General features: G+C 36.9%; 2 protein-coding genes across 7 annotated transcripts; both read right to left on the bottom strand.

Annotated features, from left to right (window-relative positions):
* Nucleotides 1–128: 128 nt before the first annotated feature.
* On the bottom strand, nucleotides 129–6,582 carry ndufv3 (NADH:ubiquinone oxidoreductase subunit V3). 6 transcript variants are annotated; one of them, XM_052565559.1, is made up of 5 exons: nucleotides 6,450–6,582; nucleotides 6,075–6,186; nucleotides 3,506–4,122; nucleotides 2,842–3,433; nucleotides 129–567 (listed from the first exon to the last, which is right to left on the bottom strand). In XM_052565559.1, exons 1-5 carry the CDS (start codon nucleotides 6,492–6,494, stop codon nucleotides 395–397), a joined length of 1,539 nt encoding a protein of 512 aa, XP_052421519.1. In that variant the 5' UTR covers nucleotides 6,495–6,582; the 3' UTR covers nucleotides 129–394. The 6 variants fall into 6 exon arrangements, with proteins under 6 accessions (XP_052421519.1, XP_052421518.1, XP_052421520.1 ...); XM_052565558.1 differs by having other exon boundaries at nucleotides 2,842–3,577; nucleotides 3,614–4,122; XM_052565560.1 differs by having other exon boundaries at nucleotides 3,614–4,122.
* Nucleotides 6,583–7,877: 1,295 nt separating this feature from the next.
* si:ch211-140m22.7 (uncharacterized protein LOC570370 homolog) lies at nucleotides 7,878–17,742 on the bottom strand. Its single transcript, XM_052565554.1, has 7 exons — nucleotides 17,475–17,742; nucleotides 17,138–17,198; nucleotides 16,359–16,458; nucleotides 12,760–14,187; nucleotides 8,580–8,643; nucleotides 8,343–8,467; nucleotides 7,878–8,178 (listed from the first exon to the last, which is right to left on the bottom strand). Exons 2-7 carry the CDS (start codon nucleotides 17,180–17,182, stop codon nucleotides 8,147–8,149), a joined length of 1,794 nt encoding a protein of 597 aa, XP_052421514.1. The 5' UTR covers nucleotides 17,183–17,198; nucleotides 17,475–17,742; the 3' UTR covers nucleotides 7,878–8,146.
* Nucleotides 17,743–17,810: the final 68 nt, after the last annotated feature.

Genomic DNA, 17,810 nt, shown 5'->3' with positions numbered 1-17,810 from the left:
TTATTATGTTGTGGAAACAAAGATTCTAAGATAAAATCTGAGTTGTGAGAAGAGGTTGAAAGAAATCATAGTATTTTTGCTTAGAATTTCAAGAAACAAAATATGAATTTTGAGATTGAAAGTCACAATCACTTTTTAAAAATGTTTTAATTATGCGGCAGAAACTAATAATTAACATGAGGCAGAAATTAGTCATAAAACATTAGTCTCACCTTTTAATTAATTCAGGAAATACAGCATTTCAAACATTGGCCAAATTGATGAAGTTAAATCATTTTAATTCCATAATTATAGAATTCTAGCATAAAGCTTGAGATTTGCCAGTAAATCATCTGAAGAACAATGAACATGTGGAAGAAGCAGGGTTGTGGACAAAGGTAGCAGTACCATCGGCTCAGCGTCTGCCTGCAGAAGGCTGGGGCAGACGGTATTTAGACAGCTCTACATCCATATCAGAGAAAGTGTATATGTTGTACTGGTGGTGCTGCAGGTTCTTGTACGTGCTGTTGTCAAAGGGCTCCGGCTCCGGCTCCGGCTCCGGCTCCGGGGCTTTCTCTGGGGCTTTTTCTAAGGGAAATCAATAATGTAAGAGATTAAATTCAAGACATGTGGAACTGGGGAGAAAAAAACACCAAACAAAATGCAACTGACAGCAACAGAAAGTCAAGAAGTTGTTTCAGAAAAAAAAAACACATACAATGAGTACCGTGCCCAAGGCCCAAGTAACTGAACATTTCTTTTAGACTGGAAGATAAGTGTGAATAAAAATTGGTTTGTATAAAAATACAAACCAAATTAAAAATTAAACTACAAGGTGAAGTGAACATAGATGGAAAAACATTTAAGAGAGCCGAGGAAGAGTCTTCCTGTTAATTTCTTACTCTTCAAAAGGGATTCTGATTTGAATCTTCACACTTTCATGGGATTACAATAATCACTTTCAATCCACAGGGGGTCCTTTATAACAAAAAGGTGTGAGGGCCCTCCAAGGTTTTTACCTAGACTACAGGCGTCTGACAGCTTTTCTCACAATCACCTTAATTACTCAGTCATTTCCCGTTTCACCTACTACAGCTTCAGTCAATTAAACCTTCAAGTAAACCAGATGCTTATAAAGACAGGATCTTTCCCCATTACTCCGTTTTACCATAAATGTTATAAAACAACATTATAACACCCACAAGTTACAGCCTTAGTACACAAACTATCAAGCACCCCACTGAACCACAACGACATAACACGCTTATTTGTTATTACAGAACAACACAATTAAAGCATCCAAGATTAAAAAATGAAGGATCTGACTAATGATGTTGGTAAGTAACCTCTATATAAATGATCTCAATCGCTTAAAAACATCAATATGGGATGCTGAAACAGCAACATGAATGGATATACTTTAGTCTTCATGTGGGGAAATATTACCATTAATGTAACAGGATCAAACAAACAACATTTCACAATTTAAGAAAATATGTACATCAAGCATAACATATAAATAAGCCCTAAGAGGTGCTCATACAGGGACAGAAAATGTGAAAGGAACAGAAGAGTGAGAATAGTGCTTTACATTGTCCATTAAGAAAAAAAAATATATAGATAGATAAATATATGATTATATAAATATATAAGCTCTGTGCTTAACTGTATAATTACACTGTAACAAGGACACCTTAAAATAGGGTAGCACTTTATTTTACAGTCCTGTTCCTCATGTACATACTATGTACTTGTTATAGTAATTACAATAACTATGTAATAACTAGGTACTAACCCTAAACCTAACCCTACCCCATGTAGTTACCTTGTATTACCAGAACTTTCTTAGATAAATACACTGTAAGTACAATATAAGTACATTTAAGTACACGTACTGTAAAATAAAGTGCAACCTAAAATAGTGTAACCAAGAATTGAAATTAACCACTATTCTACCCCTCCAATATGCTTAAAATGTGTTCATACATACAGCAATTTTATCAAGTGGGAATATTATTGGTTTAAGTAGACGTTCATATTGAGGAGTCATAGCTTTTGAAAATCTTTTAAAATGCAAAATGCATCATTATTATCCATTATGATGATGATATGCATGAATGAATCTCTCACAGGAGACACTACACAAAACTAGTTACTGTGACTTGCCTTTGAAGAGCGGGACTGTAGTCAATGCACTGCATCAGTTCGCATTTGCATGAAGATTATTAACTTTTTTATCATATTTATTCATTTCATTTAGCTAGGGCAGTTGAAAGTGTCAGGCAACAACTGGATAGGAGGGAATAGGACTAATCCGGGACTCTAAGCCAACCGTCCCTGCTGCTCATGTTATCAGAAAATTACCCTAATTACTTACAGCGGCTTTCCTGCTGTATATTGCTTTATGTGTGAACACCTTGCTGATGAAAACAGAAATGCACAGGAGGGGGAGCACTATTATAGTGACTATACAGTACTTTTGTTAATATCACTCTCTACAGAACTACTGTGAAATGAGTTGTATGGTTAAGTATATTATTATACTACGATACAGACAGAAGAGTAGTGAGAAATTAATAGAATTAATAGAAACCATTTTAAACCTCAACCCAAACATCCAGGTAAAATTAATGAATAAGTCATGCAAATTTATAAAAATACATTAGTTAATAAAAAACTAAATAAGAAAAGCAAATGTAATGCAAATGAATAATGAAGATTAAAAGTTGCAAAGCCTTTGTGCAAAAAGCAATCCCACTGCCGCCATAAAAAGATATCAGTGTTGAATAAATGGTTAGAGAAATGTGTTTCTGTGATGTGATGGATCCAGAGAAAGAAACAGAGTAAGGATGTGTGGTGTACCCTCAGGTGTCTCCACAACGGTGGTCTCAGCCCGAGCCTCCACAGCATCAGCGGCCACAGGTGCAGGGTCGACCAGCTCCTCCGAAGGGGGTGCTGGTGTTCCTGCCTCAGCTTTGGACGAAGCATCTTCAGGCTTAGCTGCAACATCTCCAGAAGCCTCAGAAACTCCTCCATGACTAGCTTCAACGGCAGTTTTTACTACTTCTGCAAGACTGGCTTCTGTAGGGACTTCTGGGACAACTTCTGCAGCAACTTTGACAGCATCTTCAGCTTTGACTTCTGGTTCCTTTTCAACAACAATCTCCTCCACAGCAGCTATTTTAACATCTGTTGCATTGTCCACTATCGTATCAGTAGTGTCGGCTTTAATGTATTCACTGGACATTTCTGGAATCAATTCAGTTGTGGAGGATGATACCATAGGGGCAGGATCAATGAGGGTCTCATCTGAGCCATCTGGTTTGACACTTGGTGCAGGGACCTCTTCTGGTTTTGCTTTAGTCACAGTTTTTGCCTTTTCTTGAGCTTCTCCAAATGAGGCAGATTCAGGCAATGCTTTCTTTTCAACATGTTCAGTCGTCAGACCAGGAGCCTTCTTTTCAACATGTTCAGTCGTCAGACCAGGAGCCTTCTTTTCAACATGTTCAGTCGTCAGACCAGGAGCTTTCTTTTCAACATGTTCAGTCGTCAGAGCAGGAGCTTTCTTTTCAACATGTTCAGTCGTCAGACCAGGAGCCTTCTTTTCAACATGTTCAGTCGTCAGACCAGGAGCTTTCTTTTCAACATGTTCAGTCGTCAGAGCAGGAGCTTTCTTTTCAACATGTTCAGTCGTCAGAGCAGGAGCTTTCTTTTCAACATGTTCAGTCTTCAGACCAGGAGCTTTCTTCTCCTCTGCAGCTTTCTTTCCGATTTCTGGCATTTCAGTCTTTGGTTTCTCATCATCAGAATCAGAGTCTGAATCAGAATCACTGGAGGATGAGGATGAAGAAGAGCTATCGTCTTGATCTTTTTGTACTTTTGCCTCAACATCTGAGGCCTTACTTCCTTTGCTTTTTGTGGAGACTTCATTAGTAGGTGGGACTTCAGTGATCTTTGCCTCTTCAGCTGCTCTATCAGCGTCTAGACAGCCAGCTGTGGTCTCACTTGCAGCGGCTGTGGAAACAGCCTCAGTGATTTCAGACTCACCTAAAGCAACATCTTTGGAAAGAAATCCTGTGGCAGAGAGCTTAGAAGGGAAGGCAACTGTGGGCTTGTAGGCTAGAAGAGAGGCCCTCTCATCGGCTGAGGAAATGGTAAATGGGATAAAATACATGAGATTGTTTTTGTAGTTTATTACATTTGAGAAACCCTCCTGTTCAATGGAAATGTTAAACCCAGCAAACACCATAAGAAAGCCTTGCACACCCTAGCAAAGTCTCTTTAAAGCTTGTCAGTCCACTTAGCAACCTCCAAGGCAGTTTTATATCTAGGCATAAAGGCATGCAGGTACTGCAGAACTTGAATGTAGAAGGAACAAAATCTGTCTGCTTAAAAAAATAAATAAATAAAAAAAATAAATAAGTTAAAATCACCAATAAAGTCTTACAAAAATGTAGGCTGAGCATTTTTTAGCAAAACCAGGGCTAAAAAGAGATTTTTCATTATAGCCCAGCTAATTTGCAAACACACTGCAGAGTAATAATTTAATTTAAAAGACAACATTTAAATAAAAAAGGGGTACTTATAGCAAATCATGGTTTATAAGTGTGAAAAAAGAAAAAGAAAACATGAAAAACCATTCAATATGTCCCATACCAAACAACATAATTAAAACCATTACTTTGCACAGTACTACAAATTGTTTGTGAAAATGTCACCTTCAACAGTAAAAGCACTAAAGATATCTACATGACTATTCCTGTTCAAGGGATGCTTCAAAGGAAACGTGTGCATGCTTTTAAAACCAAATCATATAACTGCATGAGCTTCCATTGTATGTCCTCAACAGTTTCAGCCAAAAGTAAATGATGCTTTTGGAAGCACATGTCTTTAGAAAACATGTGGTTGAAGGTATGGGATATAGTGATCTAGTTCAGAGGCTAAGGGCCTGTCCAAAATATCCACACTTGCAGTCTTGGCCACTTTAGAGTGTGTTCATGTGACAGGAAGTGCATGCACAAGACTGTCCCAGGTCTGAAAAGTGATAGTGACCTTAGTGCAGACTAAACCCACACTAACCCTTATAGTGCTTCAGGGCAGTAATTGAGGCTAAGTGTATCCCCCATCATTCATCATGGAACTCATTTGCCCCAAAATTGTGAGAAAATCTTGATAAATTTGTCAGTTAAATTAGGAATTAGATCAAATTTGGAAGTAAAAAGAAAAGTGTTGCTACTGTTGCTCACTGCATTGGTGCACAGGATTTTATTACTTAAAGAGACAAGTTCATAAATCCTAATCGTTAATTTCACACATTAATCCTCATGTTGTTCCAAACCTTTATGACTGCGTTTCTTCAGTAGAATGTCAAATAAATTCAGTCTAAATGGCTGAAATCGCTTATATAACCTTTTTTTCACATTTTTAAAATAAGCCATTTTGAAGAATGTCTGTAACCAAACAGGTACCTGTTTTGGTATTTTTTGTCCATACAACAAAAGTCAATGGGAATCAAAACTTTTTGGTTACCAGCATAATTTTTTTTTGGGTGAAATGGCATGAGGATGAGTAAAAAATGATATTATTTTCTTTTAGGGTGACCAATCCCTTTAATTAGAAGCATCACAATCAATAAATTGTGTCGTTGGTTTCATATGAGGACATCTAAACAGACATTCATTAGTTTATTTTAATAAGCAAAATATAGATTACTTATTTATATAAAATAAATATGGAAAAAAAAATTCATTATGTTGTAAGTGTGTCCCATCGGCCAATCAAATTTAAACACCCCTACAGTCTTCATGCCCACTCGAACTAAAGGAGATATACTTAATGTAAGTATAGACTCATGTAAGTGCAAAGACAACAGGTGTGGGTAATTGATACACGCCCCAAATGTAGATGAAAATGGCTCAAATCACTTACAGAACCTCAAAGAACAAATATTAATCAATTACACACATAATATGATCATGCTGTAGACAGATGAGGAGTTAGGTTGGAGTATAGTATGTGAAGATCTCACAAACAGGACATTGAGGACTGAAACTCGAGATGGGAGACATATGGAAAGAATAAAAGCATGCCCTTACTCTTACTTGAAGCCTTTGCCTTCTTTGCTGTTTTGGGTGGGACGTCTGTTTTAGTGCAGAGAGCTGCAATAAATGAGGTCCGAGGTGTCCCCCAGCCCTCACGCAGGACACCCTGTACGAACACAGAAAAACATTATTAATCCACTAACATTTTTAAGTGACTTTAAAATTAAAATTAGTTACTATTATACAGTTTATTTAACGTAATGTAATATTTAACTGACATTTCACTTTTAAGGTTATAACGGACAGAGATTTAAGTCCTGTTTTAACGTTTCTTCACCCAAATCTTAAGCGAAAGGCTCTTCAAACACATTTACAAAGTATCTCTAGACCATTTTAGAAGAAATACAGGGAAAGTTAGATAATTATTACCTTGATAGATCCAAGTCGACCTAACCTGAGCAGGGACGTCGCCATCGTTGTTCTCCTCTTATTATTGTCCGGGTCGAGATGAAACTCACCGATCCGTGATCATTAGTTCCCTCAAAATTAAATTGTTTTATTTTAAAGCACGAAAGAACTTAATGGAAGTCTTTCATTACTTTTACAGAATAATGTCCTTGCCATTTAATTTGATAAATGCAGAAGTGAAACGTGTTCATAGTAAAATCGTTTGCTGGGTTTTACACATACAGCATTATGCAATCTAGTATGGTCCTTACAGATTAAAGACGAACAAAACCGATTTAGATATTAAGTGTAGCGTATGTCACTTTTTATTCAGGGTTCGTACAGAAAATGCTAAATGAAATTCCAGGACTTTCAAGGACTTTTAAGCACTACTTGGTTTTCAAGGACTAAAATCAGAGATGATAACAAACTATTTTGTTATTATATTCAAATTCTAATAAATAAAACTAAATGGCACAAATCAAGTGCAGCACGAAAGTAAAAAATAACTGTGGCAACTTTCACATTTCAAATGATATTATGGTATATTGATATTATGCCATGATATTATTATGCTTTCCTTATTTAAACTATTTTTTTTTTTTTTTTTTTTCATGAATATGATTGGCCTGAAGAATGAAAGCTGTATCATACACTTGGGAAATTATGAGCTATATCACCAATTATCAGTAAGGTGTGTGACAATACACTAAGCTCATGAAAAGAGAAAAAATACAGCTACTTGGTTCACTAGAATGAGACTATATTTGAATACTATTTTTATGATTGATGATTTTTTTATTACAATATTTGTCTCTTCATCACACAAATGAAAAAAAAAAAAACAATGCAGTTGCATTTTGAAATATCTAGAGCTGAAACAAATAATTGTTTTGGTAATCAAGTAATCTACTGATTGTTTTGACAATTGAGTAATATGATATTTAACAAGTACCTCCTTACATTACATCATTTTGGGGCTTATATAGACGAAATTCATTAGGCCCATCTAAATAGCCATATAATACACGGAAAGGTGAGAATATTGTGCAGATCAGGGGCATGCTCAACACAGATTTTGTTTTAAAGATATTGGTTTTACATGCTCAGTTGTAGTTATTCTGAGCCATTAAAATAAATAAATATAGCTCTCATTACTTGTATTCTTATATGTCCAAAACTGTAATTTTTCTCTCTCTCACACACACACACACACACACACACACACAAACAATTCTTGTTGAAATATTTTAAACAAAAATCAATGCACATATTTAATCAAATACTCATGTTATAAAAGATAGTGCTATGCAGGCTTATCCAAAAAGTATGATGAAATATACCACTGCACACAATTTCATGTGCATTTTATTCACATCATTTCTAAAAATAAAGCACTCAAACCAGACAGAAGATGTGCGGCTCAGTTTATTCAGCTCTTTTCCCAGGTATTTTACACTAACAAACATTATGAAAAGCAACAAGCATTTATTCCACAGCTAAGCTTATGCTTTCTTCCATGTATGCATTATATATAACACAGGTCGTTTTGTCCATCAGACATAAGAATATTTGAAAAATAGCTATTTAGTAAGAGTCTCACAAAAGGTTCACTTTTACAGATTAAAGACATTTAATAGACTTCTTTCACAAAATTGGCACAGGAGGGGATCAGAATTTTACTTGGAAGACACATCATCAAATTTAGGCTCTGTAAATAGAAAAAGGGATAATGTTAGTCAAATGCACAGCAAAAAAAAATCAACTATGACAAATGCATTGACACTCAAACAAAACTGAAAACTCATGTTACTGATGTTTTATTCAGTAGGAGTATTGGAACTGACAATTTTAGATGTAAATAAATGTACACACCAGGGAATTTGAAGTCAGGGAAGGAAGACAGATCACCACCACCGTACAACCGCTGCAGTTTAGTTATTTCCTCAGCAAGAGCCTTCTGATACTCTGGACCGGCATCAACTAGACCACCAGCGGAACTGAGGAAACATGAAAAGTAACTTTCAATGTCTTTTAAAAATGTAAGATCACAAAGAGCTGCGTCACTCTTCAGAGACAAGCAAGAGAGTATGATAGTAAAACACCACGTACCCGCTTTTTGTGGAGTATGCACGAATTGAATCCAGGAAAATTTTCTGAATGGGGTCCAATCCAGCTGGCAATCACAGAAAACACAAGCGTAAATACAATCTCTAAGAAACAGACACGCATATGGATGCCAGAATCCTTGAAATCTTGTACAATAAAGAAGAAATCGGTCGTCTTTAACCCTCATGCATGAGAACAGTGCCTGGTGTGGAGACTAGATCTAGTGAACTAAAGAGAACGGAGTCAAAGAGCAGGTCAGGCGGTGAGTAACTTAGACAGAGGTTGCATCTACACTGAAATGAAACGGAAGCATTTCATCTCATAAGAGTGATTGTGTAATAATCATAAACAAATACACGATCATTATTTTAAGCAATCGTCATACATTCTTAATTTTGCATCCTGTAATAAACTGTTGCTTCCATTCCACATACAGCAAACAGTGCAATCTCAATCTCACTCAATGTACAATACACCATATTGGAAAAGTGGGTAAGGAGCATTTCATATTTAACTTTGACAAATAAACCACAGTACACAGGAAAAGATAAGAGGATAATTAACCCATCACTGATATCATGCGATCCCCTGGGAAGAAAAGTGAGACACTGACAAAGAAAGTGCGTTTGGGTGAGGAAAGAGCAACAGGGAAGAAAGGTGAGGTCACAGTACATTTACATGTTAACATAGTCAGAAACAAACTAATCAGAACATAGCAATGCATCACCTGTGAGATCCTAAACCTAAAATTTTAACCTAACTGTGACTTTAACAGGAAAGAAAACCCAACATTTGTTTGACAAAGTGACAATTTCTAATGAAGCACAGCACATGGAGTGTTATCTTTACAGATGGTGGAGTTGGGATGGGGCATAAATGAGAAAACAATTGCACTAATAATTTGTATATAATAGGGCTGTCAATTAAATCAATTAATGTGCGAATACATTTACAAAAAAAGTTGCTTTCAAGACTATATACAGTTTCATTCACATAATTAAATTTTGCTTATATTCAACTGAAATCTATTTTGCCTGTTTGCCTGTTGTAGACTTGAGAGACATTTATACAGGACCAAAATGTTGTTTTTTCAATGGACAGTCTATAGAAATATGCTAAAACGGACACGTCTTGTGTCGTAGTTCGCTGTTTTTTAGTGCCTTGCGCAATGAGCATTTCATGTTCTTCAACTTTGTAAAAGCATGTGGAATAAAACATTAAAGTAATTAAATGAACCAAACTGACATTAAACTGATGGCCAGTAAATTAACACTTCAATATAGGTAACTACTAAAACTATTTTCACAAAATTTCACATTCTAATCAACATGTTATTTTCATGTCTTTGTAATTAAAAGTTTCATGTAATTAAGTTTCAAAAGAAAGCCTATACCAAGTGATTTTTCAGTGTGCTAAATTCATGACAAATTGATAGCCCTAGTAAATACAGTCATTCTCTGAGGAGCGAGGACTTAAAGACAAAGTATTTCACTGAAAGAAGCAAAAGAAAGACAGGAGCAGATACAAGAGGTGCTGGTCATAGAATTAGAAAATCATCAAAAAGGTGAATTATTTTAAAAGTTCAATCCAAAAAGTGAAACTTTTATATTATAATCATTCATTACACACAGACTGATATATTTCTAATGTTAATTTTTTTTTTTTTTTAAAGAAATAAAATGTGAAATATATCAGTCTGTGTGCAATGAATGCATATAATATATAAGTTTCACTTTTTGAATGGAATTAGTGAAATAAATCACCATTTTGATTATATTTTAATTACATGACCAGCACCTGTACATGGAATAATGAACAACTCCATGAACAGAAAAGAAGGGAAAAAAGAGACCAGTGTAAAAAAGCTGCTAAAATAATAAATATAACTGAAAGGTAGCAGTCAGTGAAATTACACAGTGAAAAAACATGCATTGCATAACATGAAGACTCAAAAAATTACAAACAAACATATATAATGCAGACATGCATTAAGACGGATGACGGACACTGAGACTGGCTATATTCATGGACAGAAAACCAGGGCACAGACTTAAAATATGCAAACAAAAAGAAAAATGGTGTGCCATCTCTGACCCAGCTTAGAAAATGAATATAGCCATGATTGAGCAACTTGAATTTCTATTGTGATGTTGTAGAGAAACAATTAGGGGTGTCACGGTTTCTAAAGATATTATTCTGTTGTCACAGTTTTGGAACAATTTAGTAAAAGATTAATTGGAAATTTAGAAAGTGTGTCATTAATACTCTATTAAACACCATGAAGGTTTACTTATCCAATATCATTAGCCAGAACTCATGTCATCAGTTCCTTCCTTCCTCTATAAAACAAAACGATTTAACGATTAAACGATTCTGGCGAGACGATTCACCATATCTTGTGGATACTACTCCTCCAATGTTGCTAGAAATAGGAGCCGAGGACAATTATGATATCTTCTGTTAGAGCGTTGTCGTCATGTTGTGACGCGGGCTATGAGTAATGCACAAGTTGATGATGAATCTGAGTCTAAGAACATGGTGAATAAAAGTTTAAAAATCCCTTCCTTTTTTAGTCTGTATCACATGATGATTAGACAATGGAACAGAAATCTGACTTTGGCTGTTTTGGCAGCTAACTGGGAAAATTCAGACCCGCCTAAGAATGCCTTGACATATGTTAATGATTTTTTGAAGCCTGTCAATTAGCAAAAGCATGTTTTAGTAAAGCACAGGAACACATTAAATGTCTTTTTGACTGTAGTACAGAGAGAAATTCTTTCCAAGCGGGTGACCAGGTACTCACATTGCTGCCCATTGTTGGATCACCATTTCAAGCCAAGTTTGTGGGCCATATACTATTGCTCATCAGATTTCTGATCCTAATTATTTGCTTATACTCCAGATCAAAAAAATAAAAAAGACGAGAGTGTGCCACATATATTTGTTAAAACCTTATGTTTGTAAAGATCACATTGATGCTGTAAATTTGGATGTGGCAAATAATAAAACTGTTGTTTTGTCAAGTCTTTCTGTTGTTGATTACAGTGTTGAGTCGAACTCTGTTGTTGATGGTGGCGAGGTAGAAGAAACCGATCCTGGGGATTCCATTCTTTATGGGTGGTTGCGGAAGTCTGAAACATTCAATTCTTTGCATTCTCAACTCAATTATTTAACCGCCACACAGAATACTGATTTGAGTAATATAATTAAAGAATATAATGCATTATTTCCAGATATTCCATCTAGCTAAAATTTGATCGAACATAACATTGCCGTTGGAGATTCAGCCTCAATTCATCAGCATTATTATTGGGTGTTGGGGAAATCTTGCATCTTGCATCACATCCACACCAAGGTGGAAGCTATAGATAAATATCCTTTGACCATTACCAAGATGTTTGGGCATGACTGGATTTTATTGTTGTTTTTGTAGAAATCTTTCTTCTGTTGCAATGCCCCTTAATAATTTGTAGCGGGGAGGAGTAGATTTTTATTGGTCTTCTGTTTGAATTGAGAAAATTGGAGACCCTGTCCAATTGCAGATTGATTCCAGTAATATGGTAATATGGTCTTGTTACAGAGACTTTAATTGTTCTTCTCTAGGATGTCCAATTCTTTTCAGCTTAATTATTCAGTAATGGAGAAAGTGGCACTGACTCTGATTTGGGCCGTGCAACACTTTAAGGTCTATGTAGGGTCATCGGATGGAACTTGGTCTAAACTGACCATAATCCTTTAGTTTTTTTGCACTCCCGATAAAAAAAACTAAAGGAACCAAAGGAACAACACATCCACAGTAACACAAAGTTTTATAGAGAAAGGAACAGGTGACATGAATCCTGACTGAAGAGGATCCTAGCCACACCCAGACTACAGCAGCATAACTGTTGTTGTTGTTTTTATGAACCGTTTCACCCCTAAATGCATTTGCATGTATGCAATAAACTAACACATGGCAATGCAATGCGAAAAGCTAATGACTCACTAATAAATGAATATGAAATATAAATGAAAATGAACTGTATAAATGAAAGCGTAAAAATGCATTGTGATTATATCTACCATTAGCATTACACATTTGTATTTATAAAACCTGTAACCGAAATTGAAAAAAAAAAAATTGCTTTCAAAATCCCAATATCCCAATTTATTGAAAGGGGGTTATAGGGGATATGGTGAGTACCCTCAGGCGTCTCCACAACTTCTGCTGGAACTTCAGTAGCATCTGAGATCACAGGGGCAGGATCTATCAGCTCTTCAGCAGGAGCTGCCTCTGCGACCGGCTCAATGGGACCAGATTCTCCAACTACCTCAGCAACAGCCTCTAGAACTGGGGAAGCTTCCACCACAACTTCTGCAACTACTTCACTGACAGCTTCTACAACCTCAGCAATTGGTTCCTGGACAGGGGCATCTTCTGTAGGTGCATCTTCAGAGGCTGGTGAAGCAGGGGCTTCAGGAGCTGCAGTGGCTTCACCAGCAGGGGTGGCTTCAACTTCATGAGCAGCAGCTTCAGCTACAGGAGTGGCTTCAACTACAAGAGTGGCGGCTTCAGCTACAGGGGCAGCTGCTTCAGCCACAGGAGTGGCTTCAACTACAAGAGTGGCGGCTTCAGCTACAGGGGCAGCTGCTTCATCTACAGGAGTGGCTTCAGCAACAGGAGTGGCTTCAGCTACAGGAGTGGCTTCAGCTACAGGAGTGGCGGCTTCAGCTACAGGGGCAGCTGCTTCAGCTACAGGAGTGGCTTCAGCTACAGGGGCAGCTGCTTCAGCTACAGGAGTGGCTTCAGCTACAGGAGTGGCTTCAGCTACAGGAGTGGCTTCAGCTACAGGGGCAGCTGCTTCAGCTACAGGGGCAGCTGCTTCAGCTACAGGGGCAGCTGCTTCAGCTACAGGAGTGGCGGCTTCAGCTACAGGAGTGGCTTCAACTACAGGAGTGGCTTCAACTACAGGAGTGGCTTCAACTACAGGAGTGGCTTCAACTACAGGGGCGGTTTCTTTAGCTACTGGGGCAATGACTTCAACTACAGGGGCCGCGGCTTCAACTACAGGGGCCACGGCGTCAACTACTGGTGTGGTTGCTTCAACTACAGGGGTGGTTGCTTCAGCTACTGGGGCAGCGGCTTCAACTACATGGGCCATGGCTTCAACTACTGGTGTGGTTGCTTCAACTACAGGGGCCGCGGCTTCAGCTTCTGGGGTGGTTGCTTCAAATACTGGGGCAGCGGCTTCAACTACAGGGGCCACGGCTTCAACTACTGGGGCGGTTAATTCAGCTACTGGGGCAGCGGCTTCAACTTCTGGGGCTTCAACTACCGGGGCAGTGGCTTCAATTACTGGGGCAGTGGCTTCAACTACCGGGGCAGTGGCTTCAACTACCGGGGCAGTGGCTTCAACTACAGGAGTGGCTTCAACTGCGGGGGCAGCAGCTTCAGCTCTGGATGCAGCAGCTTTGGCTGCAGGCGCTGTGGCAGTTACAACTGGTTCAGGTGGAGGGGCAGCAACAGAAGCAGCAGCAACTGAAGCTGCAACCTCTTTCTTGGGGAATTCCACATATGATTTGTGCTGGACAAGTTTTTCTATATCGAAGTAAGTTTTTGGTGCTGCTTTTTCTAGGATGGAGGGGGAAGGAGGGCAAAAAAAGAAATGTAAAAATTTGCTTCATTATTTGCATTATCAGGCTGAATGGAGACCGCAAAACTCATACAGCAAAATAACTTACCCAATTTCTTCAACAATTAGATGAGCATCCACTGAGATGGTGGAGCTTTGAACACCTTATAACCTGACTTGTGCATGTCAAATTTGAACTATGGCCAAATAAAGAAATCTAACAGGAAAAGTAACCTAAACAGTTCACATTCAGCAAACCCCATTTTCATAAAGAGATGAAAGTATTGTACTGTTAATACCCTTATTTTCACCGAAAAATACAAGTTAAAATGCAAAAGATTATTTCATTATTCCAAAATTCTAGAGTTATTGAAGCTAAAAGGCTATATATTCTCATATTACCATTATTTTAATGTAGCACCAAATAATTGTTCTGAATCAGATGACACAACTCTTCACAATATATTTGAATTTGTGATCAAACATGATCAAACTGTGGTGCCAGCACATAATTTAATATTGATAATAAATATGAATATAAATATAAATTATTTACAATTAGTTATTTCTAAGAGGCATTTTCATATTTATGTCGCAATGTTCAGCACAGAACATGTTTGTTCAGCTTTTATTTCCAACAAGAAGTCACTTGTTGGATAATTTGGCTTCACCAAATTCTCTTTGATGAACTGAGGGAGTGGCTTCATGAACGCATTCATGCAGTGCATTCTTTAACACCAAATGTCAAGGTGACATATATAAGCAGTAAGGAGATCCACATATAGCACTAAGCATATCTGCCAGTACAACACCACATGGCAAGCCCTCTGCCACCTCGAACCTCAGAGGAACATGGTACAGCAACAATTATGGATAACAGGTCATTAGGTTATCTTTAAGAATGTTATGGGACCACTTTTACTCTTTTAAAGATGCCCATAAAGAAAAAAATATATATATAAGACCAAGGTTTCAGTTTATATTATAATCAACATACCATCTTTGTGTCTTTGTAATCAATATAGATATGGGCCTGTTGGTTTCAGGTAATATAACATTTATTTCTTAAAATTACATTTTTATTTTAACCTCAAAGCTCACATACTCCATAAACTGACTGAAGTTTCATAGACCTATGCAAATTTCTATTTCAAAACCACTGTTAAACCCTTTTATTGTCTGATGTAAGTTATAGCTTCTATAAATCAAATAATTTATGTACTTAACAAGTACTGCGTGTGCCTAAAAGATGCTGGCACCACAAATCGATCCGTTATTGATTTTAGGAGATTCTGGACCATCTTTACCATTTGCATATACAGTCATTGCCAAAACGTCTGCAAACACTATACATTGTGATGACAGTGTAAACGGTAACAAAATGGAACACATTTGATTCTGGAATACATCCTAAACTTGACAGAAACATTTGGAATTTCTTAAAAAAGAAAGAAAAGTATTTTAAACATCCGATCATGTTATATTTGCTTGTATATTTTAATTGGTCACATATTATTTTGGATAAGAGTGTAACTATATATTTTCCAAATATCTTTTTATTCTGTATCTATATTCCATAGAAACGTATTATTTTACATATTATAGAGCTTATTACTTGTCTGTCTGAAATACCTGATTATGACTGTCCAATCACTGAGGTCTAAACTTTATAGCTAATGCTATAAAATGTATAGCACTCTCTTCTTCTTCTCCCACAAATATGTATTAGAAATGATGCATTTAATTCATCAACATAGCAGGCTTTGCATTTAGGCCCTGATCACAATGTTAGAGTTGCATCAGGTGAGTATGTGAGTGTAAATAAATTTGATTTTAAAGTTTCTTTATTGTTTGTTAAATTAGAAAAATGTGCAGAAGTAAAATTTGACCGTCTTAATATTATGTCTACAAAGAGTTTGAACACTTTTGGCAATGACTTTTGTAAGGAGATTTATCTTTGCGTGGTATTACTCCTACATGACACAGTAAGAGACAGGAACAAAACACACTCCAGCAGGTTCAGAAACAACAGCTGAGGTTAGAGGATATGTCCCCTGAACCACACAAACCTCAGTTTTCCCATGTATGGTGTCAAGAATTTCTCCTCTCCCAAATGAATGGCACATGACATATACAAAACTATTGTGACCTGAATTAAAGAAAGATTTACCTTTGTTGGACTTTTTGGACTTCTTGCTGTCCCCAGATTTGGAGCTGAAAGCTACAGCTGGAGCTCTTCTGATAGAGCTCAAGCCCTTCGTCTGCAGACACTAACAACAAGAGACACACAAAACACCTTACAAAAGACTTCAAACAAAACCAGACTTCAAAGAAACACAGCACATCCCTACGAATAATCACAACAACCTTTCTGCAGTTCAATCTATTCTACTGACACACTGTTTGCTGTGGTCTCAAAGAAATGTACCAGCAAAAAGTACACAATGTACTCAAGGAAAGTCTGCGAGTTGACCAACACTTTCAGCTTTTCCAAATGGACATTAAACAAAATATGTTAGGCATTTTTAGGAACAATTTCTAAAAAAAAAAAAAAAAAAAAAAAAAGAAAGAAAATTTAGAGGGGAAAGCACATAAAACCTGAAAAGAAAAAAAAATATTTGGAACTCAAGTCATTTTACACTATTTCAGATGCAGGGTTCTGATGAATAAAAAGTGATCCACACTGAGTAAATGCACTTTTTAATACCAGGAATGCTTTCATGTAGATAATGTGGTGCATGTAAATACAGCACAAAGAATGTATTCATGCGTCGAGTCTGAATGGATTAAATGCTTCAGTGCTTTAACATTCGAGCAGCATTAGCTTGTGTCCACAAGAGGACTTGGACTGCGCTGTTTCACACGTTTAAATAAAACGAATATGTAAATGCACTATAATATGCGTGCATATTTCATAATAAATGTCGAGGAAAAAAAACGGTGGATTACCCTGATAGATCCGAGCCGTCCTACCCTGAGCAAAGAGGCTGCCATCTTTACTGCAGAAACCCTATGAGGAAAAACAGCTGCATAAATCAGGGCGACAAAGTGTGATTGTAAATATATAACATCGTCAATTTAAACCTCGTGCATTTAATGTTACTGGAAAAAAAAAATAATAATAATATATGTTACTTCAGAATTTGAATACTCGAAATCTGTTCTTTTCTGTATTTTTATATCTAGCAGATTGCAACGACCTAGAAAATGCAACAGCTAACATTGACAGTGATCGGTGTTTGTTATGCCCATCATCTACAAGAAAATAAAAATAAATTCTATTTACCTAGATGAGATGATTTGTGTGTTTTGTGCAGGTCAATGAGCCACTGGATCCTAAAGTTACCTGCCTGGGACAAATCTTTAAATCAAAGCTCCAGTTTGATAAAATGTTCACGAATGACTGATACTAGTACACTCAGTAAAGCTCTTAGCGTAGTAAAAAGAAGTGTTGCACTGAATCACAGCACACTAAAGAAGCGTCCTTGCATAACGAACACGCCCCCTCCAGAACAACACCAATACAATTATTGCAATCATGTCCTGTACAAACGACGTCATATTTTTTACACGTAAGCATGTAAAATATTAAGTTAAATAGAATGCTAATAAATCGTTATTT

The sequence above is a fragment of the Carassius gibelio genome, chromosome B9 (genome assembly GCF_023724105.1).
Source record: "Carassius gibelio isolate Cgi1373 ecotype wild population from Czech Republic chromosome B9, carGib1.2-hapl.c, whole genome shotgun sequence".
Classification (NCBI taxonomy): domain Eukaryota; kingdom Metazoa; phylum Chordata; class Actinopteri; order Cypriniformes; family Cyprinidae; genus Carassius; species Carassius gibelio.
The sequence above is the reverse complement of the archived record's forward strand: the minus strand, read 5'-3'. Positions and strand labels throughout refer to the sequence as shown.

Coding starts and splice junctions, on each gene's coding strand:
- ndufv3 (XM_052565556.1), bottom strand. CDS start 6,494: ATGGCGACGTCCCTGCTCAGGTTAGGTCGACTTGGATCTATCAAG. Junction 6,187..6,449: donor GTCGACTTGGATCTATCAAG/GTAATAATTATC, acceptor GTGTTCGTACAG/GGTGTCCTGCGTGAGGGCTG. Junction 568..2,841: donor CGTTGTGGAGACACCTGAGG/GTACACCACACA, acceptor GATTTCCCTTAG/AAAAAGCCCCAGAGAAAGCC.
- si:ch211-140m22.7 (XM_052565554.1), bottom strand. CDS start 17,182: ATGGCAGCCTCTTTGCTCAGGGTAGGACGGCTCGGATCTATCAGG. Junction 16,459..17,137: donor GACGGCTCGGATCTATCAGG/GTAATCCACCGT, acceptor TCTTGTTGTTAG/TGTCTGCAGACGAAGGGCTT. Junction 8,468..8,579: donor GCATACTCCACAAAAAGCGG/GTACGTGGTGTT, acceptor ATGTTTCCTCAG/TTCCGCTGGTGGTCTAGTTG.